The following is a 15,889-nucleotide window of genomic DNA, read 5'->3' on the forward strand; positions in this document are numbered from 1 at the left end:
ATTTAAGAGATAAAAGCGATACAGCGGCACACATATCCCAGAAAATCTTTTGCTTTTATTTATGCATTTAAACAGCAAAATTAGAAATGGTTGCGAATTATTTATTTTTCTTTCAGTTTGTAAGATGAAGTCATATATATGAAGTCAATGTTTTTGATTTTGATACTATTTTCATAATTCTTTTTTCTCCATGTTTATAACATACTGCTCCTTTAAATCATTTCCTACTTTTAACAATAGTTTTTCAAACTGTGTCATTTTTTGTCATTTGTCAATCTCTTTTTGTATCTTATTTATTTGAATATATATCAAAACCATCCAAAATCTCTTGCTGTATTCGTATTTTTATTTTATTTTAATTTACACTGCCAGAGTAGTAACGTTTTATAATATATTTTTGATTAATAATAATAACACACACACATATCTATTATATAATAAAATAAACGAGATAAATGTAATTCTGGGTAACAATATTCTGCGCAGACGCTTAACGCTCGACGCTGCCATGTAAAGGCACCTTAATGTTCTCGCCAGCGTTGAGCTTTGACTAGCAATATCGTAGTATTACATATATGATTTCGTGCCCCTTGCGTTCTCTCTCGCTCGCACAGAGCATAGCGCTCTCTTCGTCATGTTACGTGCGAGCGAGAGAGAACGCAAAAAGCACGAAACAGAGTATGTCACTCTCTACGTGCATCTCGGCTCCCACTCCTCAACACTCGGTCTAGATCATAGACATAGTATATCTAGAATGTTGAAAAGTGGGAGCCGAGTTGCACGTAGAAAAGGACATACTCTGTTTCGTGCTCCTTGCGTTCTCTCTCTCGCTCGCTCGCACGTAGCATGACGAAAGAGAGCGCTATGCTCTGTGCGAGGGAGTGAGAACGCAAGGGGCACGAAACAAGAGTATGTCCTTTTCTACGTGCATCTTTACCCCCACTTCTTAAATAAAGGCGAACGCTCGGTCTAGATATACTATGTCTATGGTCTAGATATACTATGTCTATGTGGCCAACAAACATGGCGCTTACCAAATAACAACGCTTCACGCCGTGTAACGTGTAACGAGCATTTTAGTGCGTCGCCGTGCGCATTATTATTCCTCGTCAGCCAATCTTTTTCTACAGTTTTATACGAGTGATAGTAATTAAGTTGAATTCCCTCCAGGAGCCTCTGGAAGTCCCTCAGATAGTGCGGTGTGCTTTGTGCAACTAGTGTTCATCGGCCGCTCGCGACAGTTCATCGCGGTGAGTCAGAAGACGTGCACGTATAAACGCGCAAGTCCCTAATTGGCAATAAAAGGTAGAAGGAGAGACAATTATCACATGGCTAGCTAATTGGCGCATCTGTAAAAAAAATCATTAATCGACTAACGCCAATTTCGCGGACGTACCTCTTCTGCGAAATCTATGTGTATGTATAACGCATTACTCCTATTTTCCTCTAAAGAGAGAGAGATAACTGTTATCCACAATATATCTTAGATTTCTTTTTTAACATATCCGAACGATTGAGTGATAAAACAGTTTTGTATTAGAATTACTGCGCTGTACGTATAATCGCCACTGTCGAATGCATCTATTTGTTTTCAATCGTATTTAAATTTTGTACCATTAAAACATTGAGATATTGGACACTTTATAGTAAGATTTGCATTTTATTTACACGGCAATCTTTCTATTAGATAAACTCGTATTGTAATAAGTTCAATATAATTTTTAATTTATGTTATATTAGACTAGTTTACACTGTTGTATATTTATTAAAATTATGTGGTTACTTTTTCAGAATAGGAGACGCTTGTTTCAAAAATGCCTACACAAATGACAGAAAGTGATGACATTCGGTTGAAAATTATATATAATGGGTAATGCATGTTATAAAAACTGTTTTACAATTTGACAATATACATGAATTCTCCTATTTTCATATATGTTACATTTAATGTAAAGGAATAACATTCAATCTTTCTCAAAATACATTTTAAATTGTATTTTATGTTCTAAAAAAAATTTTAATATTTGTTATCAAATTTTATATTGTATCTATAACAAAATGAATCATATCAATTACATTTAAAAATTAATACAATATAAATGCTTTTTTCTTGGAAATTTAAATTAAGAAAAAGATTCAGTAAGAATTACATATTAATATAAGGATCATATACACAAAAATTGAAAAAAAAAATTTGAAATAGATGCATGTTGAGTGTCATGCAAATTTTCCATATCAGAGAAATGCAAATCACCTATATCAGTCCTGAGATTTCGCTGGAAAAATTGCGCGACGAAATGCGAACGATATGCGGTTTTGGCATGACGGAACAATTCACGATGAGATGGATGGACGACGAAGGCGAGCCGTGCAGGATCGCTCGTCAACCGGATTTGGATGAAGCGTTGAGACTGTACGAACTCGAGAAGGACACAGAAATAACGATACACGGTTAGTATGCCATTTACAATAGAGATCAAACCCATTAGATTACTCACATATACAAATCACTTTTCCTAAAACCATAATTATTTTGCATGCTATTGTTTGATTTCAGCGACTCTTAATTGCTTAAAAACTATTATATATTGCGTCGATTATCGCTTTCGTATTAGACGCTTAATTAATAATTAAGAATGACCTACTATGAAAAGAGCACGCACAATTAACTATTTATTAAACAAAGACAAACATACATATACATATAAGGAAATAATATCTATTGATATCTATTTAATACTCTACATTGATATTTATTTCGATAAAACAGTATTTATAAATTTTACGCGTAGATGTATAGATTCTCGTTATGCACGCACAATTAGCAGTAACGTGATAATGTGTGTGCAAACGCTTCACTGCGTTCCAAGTATCGATACGCGCCTTAGTATAGTTAGATAATAGTATGTATATGCCTCACTGATATATTCGTCTTATCTGCGCGGTTTATTGTCGATATGAGCGATCAATTAAGAGCGAAATCCATTGGCGCCGATACACATCGATTGAGCAAATCGATTTCTCAAGGATGACAATACTTTTCGATCGTATGTATTTATGTTCACGAGGATTCTATATACAAGTCACACGCGACGCATGATGTGTTTAAAAATTCATACGTTCTTCGAGACTTTAGGGAGATGACTCAATACTGATCTCATTTTTGCGCGATGGTAGAATATTTCTTGCAAAGTGAAACGTGCATACATTTCCGATCCGCAGGATTCGTCTTTCGCTTTTTTTGCGTTGGTTTAATAACAATCAAAGCTCTTCTGGGCAAACTTATACGGAGAACAAAAATCGTTTGAATTTCAAAGATTAAATTTTTTACAAAAAAGAAAAAATAGATACCCTCGAGTAAATACATGTTTTTTTGTTTCTAAATAAAGTAAAATTAATTTGCAATTTAAATAATATCGAGAGCAAACAATGAATACACGCAACTTCTCCAAGAAAGTACTGACGTGAAATGAGAACATTGTAATCGAATTACTTGATATGCATATATATTAACTATTAACCGTTCCCATAAATTACTTTTAAGTATAATTTAAAAAGTATAATTTGGCTACATCTCTTTTCCGGAGCTTTTAAAAAGCGGCATTGTAAGAATCAATTTTTTCATTGGGAACGACTTGGGATATGCTGAATGTAACAGATTGTAAAGTGATCGGACATTTTCGCGCGACAAAAACGTCTCGGTTTCTCTGATGCGTATAACATGCATCAGTCTTCGTAAATCTACGGTTTCACAACATCAGTCGCAACAAGCGGGCTGCGTTCGAAAATACCATCCGTGTGCACACGAACATCATTCTATCTTTATTATTCATTGAAAATTAAAGCGGCCCAAGAGTGAAGAGTGAAGATCGCATATTGTCATAGAAAGACAAGGAAGAATCGACAGGATAGGTAGCAAGCAAAGGAACAGCAAAATGATAACTTAAAGAGAGACAAAGGATCAAAGTGAAAAACAGAAAAGAAGTAGGGAAATAAAATAGAAAATAAAATAGGACAGATATGTGGCATGCTGCAGGATGGAATAATCCTTTCCAAAAGGCATTCTCTACAAAAACATACAAAGAACAGAAAAATTTTCTCTTCTTGAATGAAAAAATAGAGTTAACAAAAAATGTAATAATACGATATAGGATGACGAAGTTAAGTTTACTTGAAAGCGGGGACAAGAAAAATCGCTGAATAATCAGAGAGCAAACAGTAAAAGTATAAAGAAGGAGGAGGATAGAGAAACAGAGAGAGAGAAAGAGAGAGAAAGAGGGTGGTCAGAATGTGGATAAACATAGGCGGATGTAGAACCGGCAGCGCAAAGGGAAGGGGAGGATATATGTATCACCTCCATCTCGACGAGGCAATCCGCGTTTGCGCGATTCGGTCGGTACCGTGCGCCGGGCGGTGGTGGCGGGCAGTTAACGCATCTCACCGCGGCAGTAGTCGATATCCTTGCACGGACCGATCAGCAAGGGCAACACGTTCCTAGGCAAAGCTGGCCGTGAGACGCGAGATCGGGTCATCAGGAGGGAAGTGTCGAGCGGAGAGAGGAGGAAGTCAAACTGGGGTTGTAGAGAGTTTCTCTTACAGCCACAAAAGGGTTGCGTCATCGACTACATTTCGACTATAGTGGTAGTCGTCGGCGCGCTACACTGTAAGCAGAGAGGTCGCAAAAGAGGCGGTAAACTAGCATCGATCGAGGCTGGTGATTCGTCGTATGCTCATCCCGGCGGCTCCTGTGTAAGAGGTCGACCGCAGTCGAAAGGAGGCAAGGCGAGGCAGGAAAGGAAATCGAATATAGAGAAAAAGGTAAAGAGATCCCACTCGACGACAACAAAGAGCAATCGCAACGCGATTGGAGCAGACACAAGACTATATAATAATATACCGCGACGATTGAGCAAGGCGAGACAAGCACGGCTAGGCTCGTTATAGAATGGCGTGGGGTTATTGGAGCGCAACTTCCGTCAGCGATCGGGGTCGGTCACCTCGTCGCGAGAAGGACAAACAGCATCAGTGCTTGCATCAATCGTCGCAGCAACAACAGATGCATCAGTCGGAACTATCGGCGCAAAGCACCTATAGCACCGTGCAGCAGGAGCGAGAGCTCGGTCCCGGTGTCGCGGGGGTCGCGACAGAGGAACCACCCTGTAGCATGATGATCCAGGGTGGTTCTTTTTATTCATATTCGGCAGCAACGGCAGCTGCCGCCGCGAGCCGTCGTGTCTCCACCGCCGTTGTCGAGGGTGGTGGTGGTCCATCCTCTTCCTCTGCTACCTCCACCGGCATCCAAGTGTTACCGCGCGAGCGTCACGTGAAACCCGGCACATATCCACCATCGCCGGGTAGCGGCGACTCGGCTGAATACGAGCAACCAATCATCGGTCACCTTCGCGCCGCCGACATTTCGCCACCTCCTCGCATCAGTAGCCCATTAGTACTCTGCGTTGATACCACTGCTTATGATGACATCTTTGCGCAGCCCAGCACATCGTCCAGATCAACAAAATTGCTTCAGTGTCCGCCGGATGCCGCCGAAGGTATGGATGAGTTGTCCGAGGCTGAGTTTGAGGAAGTGATAGTCAACGCCGAATTAATTTATGGCCGCAACATCGGGCCCACCGCGACGTGCCGCGTGCACGGACCATATAATCAACAGCAGCAGCAACAGTTGCCATCTCTGTTACCGGAATCCGCGTCCTCGATGACGTCGCTGCTCGACGTCGAGCCTATGGGTCCGTCGCAGTTCCAGTTCAACGAGATCACCTGGGGTAGGTGTAGCCGAGTGAGAGAGTACGCTGGTCGAGAAAGAGCGCGCTCCTTGCAGCTTTGCCCTCGTTCTAGTCGTCATCTTTAGTTTGTTTTTTTAATGCGGTGCCCGATCTAGATCGAAATCTTCTTGTCTGTCTGCTTTGTTAGATAATGTTTTTATGTAAGCGATCACGTTTCTGGCGCAATTTTGTTCAATGTGATTGGACATGGCGGCTAAAAAAACTCGCATTTTTTTATTTCGGCAATGCGTCTCGGCTATATCATATATATGTATATTATGTCTATATCACATGCGTCCTTTTGCCCGGCTTTGGTGGTCTTGTTGACGGAAATCGTCGTAGCCGCAGACGTTTAGCGCATTGCAGTAATATAAAACTCCAAGTCGGTCACATATGAATTAATTATCGCGATTCTATTTTCATTAAAACAAGGGACCAAGATTACATTGCTAATTGTGGTCGAGGTGTGCTCTCGATTTAATGCATCTTTTTTTGTCGGGTATGATGGATAATGATATATTTTTTTTTAAACATGTTTATAATATCGAATTTATTTCTTTTAATTTTGCTGTACTTATTGCGACCGCATTGAAATGGATTGTGCATTATGTTTTCCATTTTTTCCATCAATTTTAAAAAATAATTACAATAATTTTTTTTATTACTTATGATAGATAATTAGTTTAGTATATTAATTATAAACATGAATTATAACACTTTGTTGTATATCAAGATCCAGTTACGGATGAAGAGTTTAAAGTTTGAAATATGATTTTCATTGTACTCTTCTTCGCGCGTACATGCGCGCCGATGCACTTATGCACTTACGCTATTATAGATCGTGCTTTTAGGGTCCCGCGTTTCGTACGTCCTGCATACAGTTCGTTGTACATATCCCCCGCATTAGAAGAATGGGGGGTAAGTGTATGTATATCGTCTTTATCGTACGTGTCATCGATTTCACGATAATTAGTCTATAAATATTTCAAGAAAGCGCGTTTGACTCTCTCGCTCGCATATACCCATCTTGTCCTGCATCATCGATACGTACTTGCGGCTTTCTCGTAACTAATGATTCGATTACGTGTACCTTACCAATGAGGGAGCAGCGATGACCTCGTTAGCGAACCTGTCGCGATCGTATATATATGCACGTAATTCTAGCAGCCGCGTTTTGTTTTATATTTATATTGATAGAAGAAGTAACATTAGTACGGCAAACTGTATGATTGTCCTAACTTTTTCTTCGTCAACATATATATATTTTTTTTATATGTAATAGATTTTTATATGCGTGTTTTTATAATAATCTCGATATTTCAATTTGGTAAATGTTCAGATTAACTTACACCTCACGGATTATTTTCATTTTTTACATATATTATAGAGGACACATTCCTAAATAATGCGCACTTTGATTTTTGTGGCGCTCTCTTCTGGTTTCAGAGATATGCGATTTTGAAGTATTATAATTTTCGCATTTATCTTTTAATCTTTTTATCTTACTTGCGTGTTTATGTTTTTTTGTTTACATTTGCGTCACTGTCAGTATATTTTCGCTAAGAATTTCTTTTGTTCACATTTAGAGTTGTTTTTATGTTACTGCTAGTACGCTTCAGAATCGTACACTTGTTTAATTTTGCTAGAAATTTCAAAAGAAATACAGCAATGAAGCTTTACGAATTTCTATCCATTACTGCAGATAAAAATATTGCTTCTCCACGCAAAGCGAGGTTCAACGCAAACCTATGTGTCTAATTTTTTGATAGCGGAGCTCTCCCGCAGGGGAGGGGCGGAACATACTGTCCACGCAAATACTTTTTAATGTAAAGTAAGGTTTCACATGGGTTTACAACTTTCCACTTTATATTTACGCATTGTACACATGTTCCGCCCCCCCCCCCTTGGGAGGGGGGGGGCTCCACTATTAAAGAAACTAGACACATACGTTTGCGTTGAAACTCGCTTCGCGTGGAAAATGGAAAAATTCAAGGAGCTTTGTTCCCAGAAATGTAAACAAATACTTTTTCCACGTCTGCTTTACACAAATACAACGTAAACAAACTTTATTTTTTCTTATGTTATAATAGAAAAAGCATTAAAACTGTGAAACTTTAAAATTGCATATCTCCGAAACTAAAAGAGAGCGCCACAAAATTCAAAATGCGTATTACTTAGGAATGTGCCCTCTATAATATAAATGAAAATGAAAATGATCCGTGAGCTGTAAGTTAATCTGAACATTTACCTTCAATTTTTAGTACGTATTATGATTGATAATTTAAATTTATATAAATCTATTTTAAAAATTAATTTTGTAATTAAAAAGTTGATTTCGCTCTCTTCTATTCTAAATAATTAGTTGTTTAGTATATATCTTAACTACATATATAAATCTTGTTTCAAAATTATATTTATATCTTTATTTTAGGCAAATCTATTAATTGAACTTGTATTGTTAGTATTTTATATAGATAGTGCCCATCGACCTACATTTATCGAGTATTGAGCCGAGAACCTATTTTTGATATTCAGTAAAAAATCGACTGTTTTACCTGATAAAAGTACGTACCTCCAGACAAGAATTTTTATTGTTCTCTCTTTCTTACTCTTTCTTTCTTTCATTATAACGTTTTAGACTTTACCTTAACTACTTGACTCTTCTCTCAAAAGTTACGATGTATCAAATCGTATAATTGATTTATTGTTAGTCATGCAAGTTTGTGAATAGCCCCTTTAGAATCTAAAGCGATCAATTTGTAATTATATCCGCAGCTAAATTTTATTTTACTAATCTTCCAACTTTTCGCCAATTTTCATGTCTTCCGTAGATTTTGTCGATTTTACGAATTTTATTTTTTACCAGAGATACATGATATAATATCAGAATGTCTACTCGTTTACTTAATTTTTTATTTTTTATTATAATTTTTTGTAAAAAAATTTTTGTGTGGAAAATGTAAATTATACAAATGAAAATGTCTTCAGAAAATTATTCAATTTTTTTCAATACATTTGCAAATCTAGCAGTTTGAAATTTAAGTGGCTTTGTGTTTTTCCTTCGTATGATTAAAAAGAATTGGAAAACGCATACAATAAAAAAATCTTATTTTTAAAAGTCGCGCCAAAAGTTTAAAAAATATTTTCTCTTTATCTAGAATTTTAAATAAAAATATCTAGAAATTCAGAGAATTTTCAAGAAATTTGTTTACAAGATTTGAGTAGACACCCTGGATACACTTAATTGCATTTAATCTCTATTCTATTATATGAATTTCGATCCAAGATTGTTCTGACTCGTATTCTCGCGTCTCTGCTAATCAAAATATATGTTTGTCATTCGCCGGAGAAAGGATTAACGCGACGTTGGGAGTAACGAGATTAAAAACGACATCGCGCGAGAATGCCAGGAACAGTTTTTTGGTGAAACTGTCGTGCTCATTGACTTTACATTTTTATCGACGCGCGAAATCGCGAAGAAATTTAATCGCGAGCGCGCTACATCAAGGCGACCGCCTTGATCGGTCTATCGTGCGTCTATTTCGTCATCAGCGTTCTGCTGTCTTCTTTTTTCTCTCTCGCGATTTTTCTCTTTCTCGCGACACACGATGACGGCGATAAGTGATAACGCGACGCTCGATGGCTCGAATAGGATTCCGTGTTAGTTGTTATCTGACTGTAACCGGAGTGAGGACACGGCAACTACTACACACAGTATGTTAGACAATGAGCAGCGGACGTCGATCGGGTTCGGGTACGTGAATTGCTTTCCATGTAAGTTTGCGAATCTTATTACTGCGTTGATCTATTTTGTAATTCTCTTTGCTGAGATGAAAGAGAGCGAGAAAGAAGGAGAGAGAGGAAGATTAATTAATTGCCATTAATCGTCTCATCGACAGATTAAATACGCAATATTATATCATTGATATGGCTATGATATTAGGAAGTATGATTTCGCAGCATCTTTAGATAATATGGATATACCTTATAAAAAGATTTTAATATTGTTTAGTAGTATGTAAAGATTTAATTATAGAGCTTATTAAAATTCTATACAATATTTACATATTCTGAATGATAATTGTCATTATATATCGCTAAATTTATAATGAGAAATAAAAAATAAATACTATATACACGACACATAAGAAGTAAAATTTATCGTCAAGTCGTAGAAATTTTAAATTTATTTTTATAGAAATGTCTGAAATTTTATTTGAAATTATAACGGAAAATTCCGAAAAACTGGAGATATAGAGGAATTGTTACGAAGCATTTGGCAGCGAAGTGAGTGAATTCTTTTTCTTCTGTTACAGTTTTTCCGAACGTGCCGCCTGCTCCCGGAAAGTGGTGTCAGGGAGAAGACAGTGAGTGTATTTGGTGTTCATTGGAAATGTTGCAGCAACCGCAATGTTCTGCATATACATATATTATATTAATCAATGCGTACTAGCCAGCGAGTTCTAATTAATCGGCCGATAGAAAGAGATGAGCGCGCGATAATAGGCATATACGAGGCTTAATTCCCTTACGTGCGGAAACTATGCAGGAATACATTCATCTCTCGTTCTCGACACCCCGCTCTTTATCAAGCTTTCCCTTCAATATGTTTTTAATTACACAACCTTCATGACATTAACGCATCATAACTTCGTGCGTTAAACATCGAAATTAAGATTAAATTAAAGCTCTTTCGCTGCAATTAGGGTGCTTCAGGGTGAAAAAAGAGAAATTCTCAGAGATTTTTATTTACAAGATATAAGGAAAAACCCTGAAATTTTAATGCGTCAGGAAAATCATAATTTTATATATATATATATATACTGCCTATTGTAAGATAATTTTTATGTGTCGTAAATAGTGTCGTAAATAGATTTATATATAGAATGTGTCGAAAATTTGCTTTGTAGATTAGCAGATAGCTATAAACTACGATCCAATATCGCCAAATATATTTTCGTTGCAAATATAAGACACGTGAAAATTAGATTATATGACTATTTATCTATGGAAGGTAAAAAAAGAAAGTTTTATATGATTTTCCATTATTTATTTTATAATCCGCTGCAGCGAGGGACCAATAATCTTAAAATATGCTCGTTCTTTACGATATATATAATCGCTCAATGATTATCGAATTGAGCCTCTTTCAACGACCTGCAGGCCTATTTCGTAACTTTTAACGCATACGTTATAATGCACTTTTTTATATAGATACAAGTTCTGTATTGTATGAGTTTAAAGTTACAGAATAAGCCTGCTAAAATACGAAAATGTTGTATTTAAAAAACTTTTATTTTAAATCGTGCGACTTTATGTGTATGAATCGTTTTCTTATGAGCTCGCTGAGCTCTTTTCATATTACTGGCATCGATACATCAAATAATTGTCGCGCTCATAAATAAGCATAGATTGGATCCGACCAATTTTCTGGTTCGAAATATTTCGTGTGATAGTTTATACAGGAAAAAAAGAAAAACAACTTATCTATAACTTATTTCAACGTACGTTTTTACTGTGATAGACACATTTTGCGGGAATTTATTTCGTTGTTATTGCCATTGGTCTTTGTTATTGTTTGTATTGTTCCTGTTCGCGTTAATATACTTTGTGAGTGAAGCCATGCATCATTCAATTATGCGATCGGTCGAGACTGGGCTAAAAAAGAGAGAGAAAAAGAGGATGGTGGTGAAATAAATTCGCAAAAAACTTGCAGTATTCGATGACAAAACTTTATTATCGAAATACGTTCGTGAAACATACGAGTTAGTATCGAAGATTTCACACGGACAACATAAATATAGTATTATTCATCCTGCAAGATGTTATGTAAGCTTCGTGTTTAACTCTAAAAAAATCTAAAAAGATACATATTTTTTAAATTTTTAAAAATGTACCTAAAAGAAACCGTTTTATTTAAAGTTTTAGTATTAAACATTTATTATTTTTTAATCCACAAGTTAATAAAAAAATGAGTTATTATACAATATAGTATTCATAATTAATAGTTTAATTATCGATTCAATTAATAATAAAAAATGGTTCAATTAAATTTTAATTAATTATTGTATAACTAATTTTTTTAAAATTAATTATTATATAATATATTCAGAATTAAAAATTCAGTTAACAATTTATTAAATGATGTTAAATCATCAAAAATTAAATTGCAATTATATTAAAGTCTGCTATGAAATCTGAATAAAATTACATCGTTATTCGATATAAGTTGCGAAAATCGATCACGGCGAATTGGTCGATCACGGCGAGTTGATCGATCAACTGATGCTTTCCATCATTTATGACATTTATGTTATTTCATTTTTCGAAGGAAGCATCTACAGACGTCGTGGCGCTCGTAGATGGAGGAAGCACTATCGGGTGAACGGCCATGTTTTTCAGGCGAAACGATTCAATCGGGTAAGCATCGTACCATTTAATTATCATTGCATAGTCTACTCATCATCTCATAGCCTCCCCGTTTTCTCTTCTTGTCATCCTTTTCTTTTTCTCACACATAATGCGAAAACAGATCTGCCGCAAGTACGACATGACGACGAAAACGAGTGCTCTGTGTGTAGAGTTCTATACTCTAGAACTTGCTGGCTAGTGTTACTTCATCATTGACAAGGAGAGTAGATTTTTCTCTCTTTTGTTCTGTATCATTGAAAACGTAAAAATGTACATGTAACCGGGTTTTTGCTTTAGTACAAATCCTCTCCATTTCTTTCCATGCGGAATCCTCCCATTTTGTTCAGCGTATCTTCCTTTTTCCATTATACTTTACAATACTTTACTTTGCCCACGCTTTTAGAAGAGGCATTCGCTGTGTTTAAGAATCTATATTTTAAATTATTATTTTTTACGATTCAGATTTCAATCCCACAAAGTTTTATGCTGCATTTGCGTTACTTACTTAATAGCTGCGCTATTGTATTGAATAAATTTAGACGTGTTTAGACTCGAATTTGAAAGCAAATTGAAACCTCGCGTACTAATTAGAGTTTAAATACAATTACTATTTTTAAATGTCTTCTAATATACTTTTAATAAATCCAGGAAAATGTAATATAATGTTCTTTATGTTTGTTGTTTTGCAGAGGGCATTTTGCGCGTTTTGCCAGGATCGAATTTGGGGCCTCGGACGACAGGGATTCAAGTGCATTCAATGCAAACTGCTCGTGCACAAAAAATGCCACAAAGTGGTGCGCAAGCCGTGCCTGACTCAGCAACAGCAGCAACTACAGAATGCGGAGTCCCTAACGATCGACAGAAATGGTGATCTACAGCTTGATACGTGTGATCCGATATCTCATCTCGAGGATGAGATGTCGGAGTTGCGGATCGAGGAACATTCGCGCGATCGTAAGATTTTTCAATAAAAGTTTATAAGATTTGTATTATTTAATATTTTTATAATTGTATATAAAGAAGATAAGTAGTTTAAATTCTAATTTCCTGAAAATTTTTTAATTAGATGTATATTAATGTATATTAATACTGATTTGTATACATTGAACATAATATGTATATTTCCTCTAATTTATTAGTACTATAGAAATCTCTAATATAAAACTTTATTTGAAAACGTACTACTACATTCATCGATCATCAATTCAAAGACTTTTTTTCATTTATTATCTTTTTTTTTTACGAAGATATCGGAAATGAGGAAGGGGAAGAACTGCCGTTAGATACATTAAACGAGGGCGACACATCGAACGATATGCAACGGCAATACTCGTTGAATGACTTTGAGCTAATCAGAGTGATCGGCCGTGGTTCTTACGCCAAGGTCTTGATGGTGGAGCTAAAACGTACTAAGAGGATCTACGCCATGAAAGTTATCAAGAAGTCTCTGGTGACGGATGACGAGGACATCGATTGGGTACAAACGGAAAAACACGTGTTCGAAACAGCTTCGAATCATCCCTTCCTGGTAGGCCTGCACTCTTGCTTCCAAACGCCTTCGCGCTTGTTTTTCGTGATTGAATTCGTGCGCGGTGGCGATCTCATGTTCCATATGCAGAGACAACGTCGTCTTGAAGAGAAAGACGCGCGGTTTTATGCAGCCGAGATCAGCTTGGCGTTAAACTTTCTACACGAAAAGGGTAAAGAATTTTCTTCCTCTTTTTCTCCCTTTTTTCTTCTTTCCCTCTCTTTTTTTCTCTTTATTATTCTTTCTCTTCTCTCTTTTTTACATTGTTTTTTTCTCTTCTCCCTCTCTTTTTCTCGTTTAACATTAATAGTTTGTTGAAGATTGAATACGCTCGATTTAAATTCGATTATCATTTACTTTCAGGAATTATATATAGGGATTTGAAACTGGATAATGTACTGCTTGACCATGAAGGACATATTAAGCTGACGGATTACGGAATGTGCAAGGAGGGTATCCGAGAGGGCGACAATACTGGCACTTTCTGCGGCACTCCAAATTATATCGCTCCTGAAATTCTCCGTGGCGAGGAATATAGCTTCTCAGTGGACTGGTGGGCTCTAGGGGTTCTTTTATACGAAATGTTGGCGGGCCGCAGCCCCTTTGATCTCACTGGTGCAGCCGAGGAGCCGGACAAGAATACTGAGGATTTTCTATTTCAAGTTATTCTGGAAAAGACTATACGTATACCGCGATCGTTGTCCGTTAAGGCGGCGTCTGTTCTTAGAGGATTCCTTTGTAAAGATCCCGCGGAAAGGTTAGGTTGCAGAAAGAGACCCTCTGGTTTTCTCGACATCGTCTCCCATCCTTTCTTTAAACCGATCGATTGGGAAATGGTAAATAATATACTATGGATACAAACGTAAACTTGTTCATTTTGCGAGGTATTTCGAAGTATATGATTTTTCGCATGTCACCATATAACTGTTTGTAATTTTGCAGTTGGAACAAAAACAGGTAACAACACCTTACACGCCACGATTAGATTCCGATCGTGATCTAGCAAACTTTCCGCCCGAATTTACGGACGAAGAAGTTCGTTTGACTCCGGATGATCCGTAAGTTTATTAGTTTAACTTATATATTATTTTTCTTAAAATTATTTCTCTTTTCATTAAAAATTGTTTTTATTTATATTAAGAGTTAATATACATATATAAAAGATATATTTTTGTAAACATTTATGACATTGATACGTCTATTATATTGCAGGAAGCTAATTGAGAAGATCGATCAGAGCGAATTTGACGGTTTTGAGTATGTAAATCCTCTATTAATGTCACTAGAGGACTGCGTGTGACAAGAGCCGATTCTCATTGTGCAGCGTCACAATCAAGATTTACAGCAGCAACAGCAGCAGTATCAATTGCAGCAATGCTATATGTACGAATTGCAAGATAGACTCGCGAAACTTCGTATTGATCCCCTGCTCCCCGTTGTCGGCTCAAGCAATCGAAGTTATCACAATAACGTATTTCTAATGACATACTCGGAGGAGAATGAGAACGACAATAATTATAACGAACATCATCGACAGCTACCGCCGCCCTTCCCGTTCCGATACGAAAACCCGGCATGCCCTCGTTCTCTGAATATCACAGATGTAACTTATAGTTCCGGCAATAACGCGATTGTTAGTAATTACGACGAAAACAATTATGACGATATGGAGGATGAAAATCCGCGGAAAGGTCTTCTGAAACAAATATTTTGCCTTCCATTAAATTAAAGCTCGATTCTCGAGCTTCTTTTTTAAAGAGATATAAGATTGTCTCTAGTTTGATCACTCGTGATACGCATTTTTATAGAAATGACTTGAGATTTATGGCATCTTGGATGTTGACGTCCTGGGTAACTACACGTAGTTATAAAAAGATGTTTAATTCAAACACACAGAAACATATATATATATATATATATATATATATATATATATATATATATATATATATATATATATAATTAAGTTAACTGTTCTCTTTCACACATGGTGCTGCAAATATAAGCGTATTAATGAGTGACGTTATTTTTCATTCATAATCTTTTATTGGAAAGCTAAATGTGAAAATGTACCTGATTGCTTCAATTGATCTGTTTTTTTTTTTTTTCATTGTTTTTTTTTTGTGCAGCAGATTGATATTCTCAAAGTATTACGCGATTAATCATTCCT

General features: G+C 36.3%; 1 protein-coding gene across 5 annotated transcripts; it reads left to right on the forward strand.

Annotated features, from left to right (window-relative positions):
* The first annotated feature begins 1,021 nt into the window (after positions 1–1,021).
* On the forward strand, positions 1,022–15,121 carry Apkc (protein kinase C iota type). Of its 5 annotated transcripts, none has more exons than XM_070307215.1 (10): positions 1,022–1,416; positions 1,792–1,870; positions 2,240–2,451; positions 10,097–10,147; positions 12,112–12,200; positions 12,881–13,145; positions 13,439–13,891; positions 14,083–14,555; positions 14,662–14,777; positions 14,932–15,121. In XM_070307215.1, exons 2-10 carry the CDS (start codon positions 1,815–1,817, stop codon positions 15,017–15,019), a joined length of 1,803 nt encoding a protein of 600 aa, XP_070163316.1. In that variant the 5' UTR covers positions 1,022–1,416; positions 1,792–1,814; the 3' UTR covers positions 15,020–15,121. The 5 variants fall into 5 exon arrangements, with proteins under 5 accessions (XP_070163316.1, XP_070163324.1, XP_070163307.1 ...); XM_070307223.1 differs by having other exon boundaries at positions 1,797–1,870; XM_070307206.1 differs by lacking the exons at positions 1,022–1,416; positions 1,792–1,870; positions 2,240–2,451 and adding an exon at positions 3,489–5,780.
* Positions 15,122–15,889: the final 768 nt, after the last annotated feature.

Source organism: Polyergus mexicanus, unplaced genomic scaffold, assembly GCF_030449975.1.
Source record: "Polyergus mexicanus isolate NDT 795.1 unplaced genomic scaffold, iyPolMexi1.0 SCAF_2, whole genome shotgun sequence".
Lineage (NCBI taxonomy): Eukaryota > Metazoa > Arthropoda > Insecta > Hymenoptera > Formicidae > Polyergus > Polyergus mexicanus.

Coding starts and splice junctions, on each gene's coding strand:
- Apkc (XM_070307206.1), top strand. CDS start 4,946: ATGGCGTGGGGTTATTGGAGCGCAACTTCCGTCAGCGATCGGGGTCGG. Junction 12,201..12,880: donor AGGCGAAACGATTCAATCGG/GTAAGCATCGTA, acceptor GTTGTTTTGCAG/AGGGCATTTTGCGCGTTTTG. Junction 13,892..14,082: donor AAACTTTCTACACGAAAAGG/GTAAAGAATTTT, acceptor ATTTACTTTCAG/GAATTATATATAGGGATTTG.